Source organism: Astatotilapia calliptera, chromosome 7, assembly GCF_900246225.1.
Source record: "Astatotilapia calliptera chromosome 7, fAstCal1.2, whole genome shotgun sequence".
Taxonomy (NCBI): Eukaryota; Metazoa; Chordata; class Actinopteri; order Cichliformes; family Cichlidae; genus Astatotilapia; species Astatotilapia calliptera.
In genome coordinates, this window is record NC_039308.1 from 54,325,858 (window position 1) to 54,335,560 (window position 9,703).

Here is a 9,703-nt window from a genome sequence, read left to right on the forward strand (position 1 = left end):
AAACAAATATTACATGGAGGAATAGACTATTCTTAATAGGATATGTCACTGCTTACAAGGTCGCAGATGCACTAATTCAGCCTACTAATTTCTGTGTTTTTCAAATTTCCAACAGCAAATAGGCATAGTTTGACCGCTACAGAAATAAATATGCTGTATTTCAACGCGGAGGCTTTTTTGTATTTTGTTTTGCTTTGTTTTTTACTGTAATTCCCACCACTCGTTTAAAGTGCATAACATCCAAGGTAAGCTACTGGCCTGCATGGAAGAACACATTAAAATTAGTAGACTTATTTACAATACTGAGAGGATAAGGAGCAATGAACAGTCTAATCAAAGCTGCTATTGTTGATAGGGGGAGGAAAAAATGAAGAAGAAGAAATAATAACCCACCTTTACAACAAACATACATTGTCATTGCACTTTGCCACAAATTATAATAATCGATGGGATAATTTCAATAAAACAAATCACTGTATGCGAGATACATAAACGCTGAGGGTGGAGATCCACTTTTTTTTTTAACTTTTTTTTTTTTTTTAAATATTACAGGTAATTACACTTTAGACTACTTTCAGCTTGGCTCAGAGTGTCCGTGGTGGTTTTTAAATCTCCCGTGGTGTGGTTTTTAACAGAAGCTGTGGCTGCGTCCTCGCGCCCCTGTGTCTGATTCACGGTGGTAGCAGAGGCGATTTGAAGGAGCAGGATCCGGTGCAGTGGCGAGGAGTCAACATCTTACAGGAGAAATGGTGTAAAGCGTCGTGAGCTTCTATGAAGAAGGAGATCAAACAATCAATAGTGCACGCGCATGTGAGCGTAAATCATCCTGCTGGGGATTACAGAGGCTGCTGCTGTTTAAACATTTAGACCTACATAAGACAAGTTAAACACAACTGCACGTTTACAGTTAAATGATGATATGATCGATTCATGATATGAGTAGGAGTTGCTCAAAACAAGTAGTTTGGAAGCGTTTAAAGAGGCTGTGGACCATCCACTCAAATAGCCTGTCCATCCACAATTACCCTTCGACCTTCTCTTTCTGGAGCAATTCACTGGGGTAAGTGTGCACGCAAGAGGCAAGAGCTGGCCACTAATATCTGTTGATATAAAGTTACGTTATGATACTGTTCACCACTTTGCACCCCCGATGCCAAAAACAGAGATCATGTGAAAAATCAGGCTTGTCCGTTATATATGAAAACAGTAAAATAAACCTAATTGAGCACATAGACTGTCGCCGGTGATTTTACATGAAAAATAAGCTATAAAATATCTGTAAATCCCACAGTTAGAAACATCTTGAAACGCTGTTGTGTGCGCTGCCTTTGCTTTATTTTTCTCACCTCTGACTATGTGAAGCTGCTGGACCATCTCCTCCCTGTAGGAAAGTTCCCTTTTCATTTGATCCTGAAAATTATCTGAGAAGCAAATGAAAGATCTGAGTCAGTAAACCAACCACAATTATTTCACAGACAGAAAAAAAAACCCTTCATTTTAGCCACCGCTGTCCCCAAAGTTACTGACAGAACCATGTAGGAAATGTTTGCACCTCTGATCTTTGTCATTTTAAACAATCATGTAACCTCCACAGCATAAACAAACAAAGTGGAATGTTTGTTTAGAGAGAGGCAATAGTTTCTTATAAATTAAGGCTTTTAAGAGGCTGATGCCATTCACAACAGATGCATGTATTAAACTTGTCGGGCAGCTGATCAGTAGAGGGCGCTCTTCTCAAGCTAAAGCTACAAACCAAGGGCATCAACGGTAGCAAACACCCGGGCATGCCTTCAGCTGGAAACAAAAACATTTTCTTATGACAATAATTTTTTTTATTTATAGCATTTAAATGAAAATAAATCCGACCTATAATTAAAATATTGATGCCACTGATGAAAGTTAAAAAAAGCATTTGCAAGGACATGTTTATATTAGGAGAAATATAAACGGAATACCCTTTAAATATGTTACATCATAACATCTGCTCAGGTTTTTGTTTGATAATGTTTCTTCACCACTCTTATATTCATAACAGTCTTACTTTCAGATATAGTAATAGGATGATTATGCTAGGTATCAAAATTTTTTTTAAAAAAAAGTTTCCAATATTAATGATATTACAGGGTTAACATTAACAAGTTTTACTGTCTTGTCCCTAGATTTTTAATAATAATTTTAATATATATATATATATATATATGCTAAATGGGCCACATATAGGTTTAATTTCTTTCCAAAAATTTTGAAAAACAAATAGTTTTATATATGGAAGCCTTCATCATCACTTAACTACCTGTATGTGACATCGTTTAGTTTCCATTCTTGCAGGTTTATCTTAATTTCTATTCATCTTTACCTGTACTGCAACCAGTGCACATATTTTGGGTATTACATCAATTCTCAATTTTTATATGAGTCTGCCAAATATTCATATTGCTATATAATATGTTTCAGAAAAAAGGTATTTATTTGTTTGTAAGAAAAGGTGGATAAAATTATTTTAAGTTACAAAAAAAATATTTGCTCATATCTCACCTGATATTCACCTGATTAATCACCTGAATGCAGCTGCTTCTTGAGGACATGGTTAGTTTCATTTTCAAAATCATGATCTTTACATTGCCAGTGTGAAGCTGTTAGTGTCATATCCAGATGGTCTTAATGTATGGACTGCAGATGGGAATGTTCTGTAACATTTTTCATTGTGGTGGATGGGGAACCGTTTTATATATGATTATATTATTATAGATATTTTTCAGTTAGTGTTTCATAAAAATCAAACACTGACTTTTTAAAGTTACCCTTTTTTTTCTGCTGTCCACATATATTTAAAAAAAAAAAACATATATTCAGTATATCAATATGAAAAAGGGGCAAAGGTAGATCAGATTAAAAGCAGCAGTTATTTAGTTCCGCTGCAGCACATGGGAACTACTGCTGAGGTGGATTTGATATATTAAGGCTTATGTTTTGGCCTCAGTCACAGAGAGGAGGAACATTTGCCTTTACATGCACCGTGGCAGAGATTAGCTTACCTTTTAAATGTTGAAATTCACGTTCCAGCTTTTTCCTCAGCTCCACCTGCTCCAAGAGCTGCTTTTGTAGCTCTTCTGCAAAAATAAACAAATAAATAAACACAGAAAAAGAAACAAATCAAAATCAAACAAAAACGCCGGGTGTTGAAGGAGAAAAGATGAGGGCTTTCCCATCAGCTTCCATGTAGGACACTTCTGCTATTTTTAATGACAGTGATGAGCACATCATTATCATCATCTGCACTGAAAATTCAGAGCAGGTCTTCCTGGACTGCAGACGACACCCCCGCCAAACCCCACATTTATGTAACAAAAGATGAAAGTGGAAAGTCTGAGGTGTTGTCTTATTAACTTTAACTTCAGTTTTTCTAATTTTTTAATTAAAGGTCACTCCACCTCGAAAATACAAAGACTCTGAAGGTGCAGATGAGCGACAGGACGTTGAAACTGACTCAAGTTTTGCTTGATTTATAAAATTTAGGCCCGCTAATCTACAACCTCTCATGAGCTTTTTTTTTATATTTATAAATGTATGTGATGGAGAAAAACTCAATAATGTAGGCTACGTCAAATGTAAATAATAATAATAATAATAATAATAATAATAATAATAATAATAATAATAATAATAATAATAATAGAAGCAGTAGATAGCTTACCTTTTGCCAGACTTTGTATGTCCCTTTGTGTTGGTAGAGCTCTGGGTGGCGCGTCCTCGCCTGAGTACACATAATATAAATTAAGTTCTTCGGCAAAAATGTAGTCCCACATCTACTGAGCTTTTTTGTTTTGTTTTGTTTGAAATCCCTTTTTTCTGACCTCGGTGTAACTTACCTTCATCCGGCTCTCGCTGGTGCTCCTCGCTGCTTTGTTCGTTAAAAGATTTCGTTTCGATCTCCTCCACTGTGGAAGACGGCTCTTCTTTACTTGCACTCTCATCTTAAGACAAAATAAGTCGATATAATTTTTTCCCTCCCTTTTTTTTTCATTTTTCATTTTTTTTTAAACAAAGGCAGGAAAATAAAAGTCTAACCGTTTGTTGTAAGTAGGCCTACTCCAGGCGGGTAATTCGCAGCTCTGAATTGATACGGACTGCTCCTTTGTTGCAGCTCACTCCTCTCTGGTGTGTAAACCTAAAGGAAAAAGAATTACCACTTCTTTGAAGTTTGGTGAAAAAAAAAATTTGTAATGGAGTAAAACATAAAAAAAATGAATAATGAAAACCTTTAATTAATGTATAGATATTTTATTAGAGAAACGATAAAAGATTTTATTCCCCCTCCTAAGTGATGTGGAAATGCCTTTTGTTGTGTTACACTGTTTTAACATAGACAGAAATTCCCCCACAAGCACACATTTCTCTGCTGAAACGTACACATACAGGCAAAAAGAACAGAACCCGATCTTCAGGGGAAAATTACAGCTCTGAATTATCGCCCGTGTTTGAAGTCACTCACTTCGGTGAAAGGTGCAGCTATGTGGCTCTCTGATAACTGCTTGGTCTGCAGTTCTCTTTCAGAGGACTGGGCCACGTGCAGGCTCGTTTTCTGGGAATCGACCAGGCTGCTCTCCTGCAGGCCTTTAGAGTCAGAATCGTGTGGTGAAACGGTGTGTGTCAAAGCTAGGGGAGTCCGAGGACACACCGAAGACAGAGGCCGGGAGCCCTCCTCCTCTTCCTCGTCCTGCGTTTTGTTTGTCTCCACGTCCACGTCTGGCTCGCCCTCACTGTCTACGCACGGGGACACAGAGCGGTAGCTCGAGCTCTCGCTTAAAAAGTCGGGCGATAAGTAACCGGTGCGACAGCCGTTGTACGCGCTTCTGTTGCCGTACAGCTTGGCGATGCAGTCAGCGTCTTTGATGACAGGTCTGAACGCCGACACGTAGCTGATTTTCCGGGGCTGGAGCGGCACCCCCTCCGCCGGCCTCCCCTCGTCCCCTGACTTGTCTTCTTCGTTGCGCAGAGACTGAGTGCTGGAGCATCGGTCATTATCGACCGCGCTGTCTTTCGATGTGTTGGTGCTGCGGTCACTGTGCTCGGACATGTCCATGTCAGTCTGCCTGGGCGGACACAGCAGCTCTGGAGGGGGCTTGTGCTGGGTTTGGGGATATGGGGGCATGGGCAGCGCGCCGGCCGCGGGCCAGAACATGGGGAAGGAGTGGTAGGCGCTGTCCTTGGTGGCAGGCCACAGCACACCCGGGAGGCCGCCTTTGCTTTGCTCGCCCATCATGCCGTCTTCTTTCTTCTGACACAGGCCGAAAGCCGGGAACCCGTATGGGTGAGGGAAGAGGGGCGGTGGGATCTTTTGCATTATCCCGAAGCCCTTGCTGGGCACCGGGATGACCGGGTAGCTGCGCGTGCTCGTCATAGCACCCCGGCTGCCCTCGCAGCTTAGGATCTTTGCGGGGATCTCCGGGGAGCTTTGTGGACGGCTGGGCTCGTGTGATTTCAAAGGAGAGCTAGACCCGGACCCACTGCCTGGCAGCGTCCTCTTGCGACTCCCCCCGTTGAACATGGCCTTCACGTCTTCCCACGCGTGTAAAATCTCCATGGCACTGCCTTTATCTGTTAGTTTTAGATGCCGCCGCCAAGAATTGAAATTAGCTGCGTCTGGCTGCGTGTACTTGGACTCCGGCGTGCGGTGGGAGTGAAATATGAATTTATTCGGGGAGAAGTACATGTTGCAATAGGAGCACTTAATGCACTTGGCCCTGGAGCTGTTGTATCTGGCCGGGATGAAGCTGCCTCGACTCCCCCAGGCGCACTCGTGGGACACATCAAAGGCAAAATTCTCTGGAAGTTTGGGGGGCGAGTGAGCTCCTAGGAAGGACTTACAAAGTCTCTCTGCCTCGCGTTTAGTGATCATCCCGCAGCGCCTGGAGGAGATGGGCATCGCCCCTGCTCTCCGCAGGATCTCCAGCTGGACAGGGGTGCATTGGACGCAAGTGATCCCCAGCGCGACACGCCTGTTGTGTATCTCGTTATAGCTATAATTCTTCAATAAGGTGTTGGATATTTGTGCGAGGCACAGTCTCTCCTGGCCGTCTATTACCAAAGACACGATCGGTATTCCGTACAGCACAGTCTCTCCGACCTGGTTGGGCTTCAAGTTAGTGCTCGGGTAGGAAAGTTCTTGTTTGGAGTTTGGCGAGGAAGTGGAGTCTCGCCCCGCAGGTATCGAGTCCATCCTTGGAGGCCTAGAAGCTGCAGGGAAAAAAAAAAGAAAAGCAAGGTTTGATATGAACACGTGAGTTAAACGAACGCCAAAACTCCAGCTTTATAATTAGCTTTCACTGCAGCGTTTTTAGGTCGAGGACAAGTCATTTGCAGGCCTTCGTTTTTAATTTAAGACACACGAAGCTGATGCTTTATTTTTAGAAATTAGTCTTTAAAGCAGACACTCGTGTTTAGGACATTGCAGAGAAATCATATAAGCTATTCCACGCTTAAAGTTCACGGAATTATATTTGCTTTAATATCTTAAACCTCTTCAGTGTATGAACACGATTATATCAAAGAGACTGCGCGTAAATAATAAGGAACACCCCAAAAACACTCAGTGCATCTGCTGCCCAAAGTCTGTTCCCAAACTCACCTCAGACGCTCGCGCAGCTCCCCTCCGCCGTGAACGACAAAGCTGTGATCAAGTGAATGTCGGAGCAATGACAACTCCGCGCTGGAGGACTTGAAGATGTTTGCTTTAGGAGTGGGACGCAGTTGTCCGTGCAGCACCGCCTCCCTCCCGCCTCTCTGCTCCCCTCTCAGTGTGTGCGGATGGTTTGTGTTGCGCCACCAGCAGCAGCAGAGTCCACATGGCAGGCAGACTGTGGTACAGCCCCCCCACTCCACTACAACGATCGCAATCAAGTGACGGCAAAACTTATGGCAAGACACTCCCACTCACACATGCAGGCAGTCTGAATTAACTATGGATTCATGACCAATGAAGATGAGCTGATCTGAGTGCTTAGTCTCAAAGCAGCCTGGAGGTTTATTGGGTAAAGTGTTTAGAAAAGATACATTAAATAAATGAATAAATCGTTGTTGTTGTTGTTGTTGTTTTTTAAAGCAATCGGCTTTCTTATATTTTAAATATGATAAAAATACATTTAAATTAAAAAAATATATAATATTTTATCATAATTCCGTCATGATGTGGTGTCGGTTACATGCGTTTCATTATTTTTTGCTCCTTCTCAGGGTTATTTGGCATTATGCACGGAGGAGGCTGCAGTGGGATCAGGCATTCCACTAAAAACAGCAGGGACCCCCCAACACATTGTTGTGCGCGTCCGCCTATGAATACGGCGCTCAGGCCTTCATCATGTGCTGTGTTCCCACGGACACGCCGTTTACCAGCTCCCCGGCCTAAACGCGCGCTGTGACAATCACCAGCTGCTCTATAAGGTCACTTTGGTGATCTCTCGCTTGGGTCCTTCCCTCTTTTTTGAAAGAAAGGCATCCACGAGAAGAAAACTGTGAAGCCTCGTGCCATAAACGACCAACATTTACCCTTTAAAAGCCAATAAAGGTTTGGATTAATTGTTTTCATCTGGCACAAGTGCTGCGACAGGCAGTCATGTAATATTAATGAAGGTAACAGGACACGATCCCGTTGGCCCCATCGACCCCAGTGGGGCAGAGCGGTAATAACAACGTATCTGTAATTGTTCACTTATTCTGAGAGGTGTACCATGTGATACCACGCGAATAATAATAATAATAATAATAATAATAATAATAATAATAATAATGATAATAATAATAATAATAATAATAATAATAATAATAATAAAACAGTTGCAAAATGCTAATAAAAATGCATATTACTGATATCAGAATTATGAATTTAATGCAGATTTCTGTCCAGTCAGCGTTAAATGTGGAAGTAGAAACATTTATATTCGCCGAATGCAAATTAATGGGATTAATGTCCACATTGTATGATAAAAAAATATTCTTTTATTTTTGCTAAAAAGGAGAATGCGATGGTGTTGTTCATCTCAAATGAGTAACCAGATTCAGATTGAATGGCAATATCCGTTGATCACTGAAGCAGCAGAGTAAACCCCGTTAACAGCCGGTGTTACATTCAGATGAATCAAAAGTTGTGTTGACAGACTGAACCACTCCAAATGAGCATGCTTTCAAGTATTCAAAAGACTGACAACGACCTCCTGTTAATGCTACAGACTTATTTCGCAGGACTCCCTCTCCTCAGGAAGTGGTGTGTAAAAAGCGATTTTCAACCACACCTACAGGCGAGGAAATGGGAAAAGTAGCCCACCCTCCAAAAAAAAAAAAAAAAAAAGTCAGTGAGGTCATCGTCAGGTTCGTGCTTATTCTACCTTTTTATGTGTGCAAGCCAGAACAGCTCGTTTAAAAGTGTGTCTGCATTAATCACAGTGCTGCATCAAAGTATGATAATCACCTGAACACTCTATTAAAATAAAAGTGCCAGCCCAGGGGAAATCTTACCTTACTCTTTAATTGTTTTGAAGCTTTGATAGGCTTTTTAATCTAAGATTAATTTATGCATTCTTAAATAACTCTACATATGATTAATAAGCTTGAAAATTAAAAGGAGACTGAAGCAATTATAACAAGTGGTTGGTCATCACCTCATTAGATGGTATTAGAAAGATGCAGTTTGTGAGTTAGTGTGTTCAAATGCGTGTATGTGTGTGTTTGCCTGATTAGGTTAAAAAAAAACACTGGAAGGGTAAGAGCAGCGCAAAATGTGCAAGAGACTGTTTGATGACAATCACTGGCAAAAGTGCTGCAGGCTAATTATTCTGGATCTTCCCGGTTTTGCTCTCTCTGAGAGGGCGATGCGCAGTAATTCATGGATAAAAGACACGTGATCCAGGACTGATCAGGTACGCATCAAGATCAAGTTGAGACTGTTCAACATGATTCCACCGGTGTTGATCGTGAGCTGGAAGGACAACAAAAGAGAAAGATCAGCTGTTTGAGAGGCCACCGGAGAGACGCGCTGAAAACAGTGAGACTTGCTAAATGCTCGCTAATGTGTAAACAAGTCATCACCCCTCTCCTGCTCTGATGTTTATTTGTCTCCTAAAAGCCCACCCCTGGGTCCTGACCCCCACATCCTCCACCGCTAAACGGAACATTTCTTCTCGCAGGAGGAGGTGTGCAGTGTGTGTGTGCTGAGTGTGAGTGAGGGGGGGGGGGGGGGGGGGGGGGGGGAGTTCATCACAGCATCAAATGAGGCTGAGCGCAGGGACCCTTTTGTCACAGACAGGGACTCATCTGCCAATGGTGAGCTGTGAGGTCCTGAGGGAAGGAAGGAACAAAGGTGCTAAAAGGCTATGTGACAATGAGGGTGCTCCGAGGAGAGCCTTCAAGTGTGGGACACAGGCTGCACGGGACAAGCTGTGCCCATCACTCCGCAATTACTTTTTTGTGCAATCCAGAGGCCTTGTGCGGGCATTCATGGAGAGATGCAAGGACACAAGCTGCCATATCTCTCTGAGCCTTGCTTGCAATATAGAGCTGACCTGAAGCGCATCGTAGAAGGCGTGTGTCGTAAATCACAGACTCGTCTGTTTTGGAAAAAACAGGCCAAGAGAGAGAGAGAGAGAGAGAGAGAGAGAGAGAGAGAGAGAGAGAGAGAGAGAGAAACCTGGCAAATTCAAATCCTTTTTTT

General features: G+C 42.2%; 1 protein-coding gene across 2 annotated transcripts; it reads right to left on the reverse strand.

The window, feature by feature from the left end:
* skor1b (SKI family transcriptional corepressor 1b) lies at positions 1–6,939 on the reverse strand. 2 transcript variants are annotated; one of them, XM_026175806.1, is made up of 8 exons: positions 6,629–6,939; positions 4,493–6,237; positions 4,069–4,168; positions 3,870–3,974; positions 3,695–3,754; positions 3,036–3,110; positions 1,347–1,421; positions 1–766 (listed from the first exon to the last, which is right to left on the reverse strand). In XM_026175806.1, exons 2-8 carry the CDS (start codon positions 6,218–6,220, stop codon positions 672–674), a joined length of 2,238 nt encoding a protein of 745 aa, XP_026031591.1. In that variant the 5' UTR covers positions 6,221–6,237; positions 6,629–6,939; the 3' UTR covers positions 1–671. The 2 variants fall into 2 exon arrangements, with proteins under 2 accessions (XP_026031591.1, XP_026031590.1); XM_026175805.1 differs by having other exon boundaries at positions 1–769.
* Between the last annotated feature and the right edge of the window lie 2,764 nt (positions 6,940–9,703).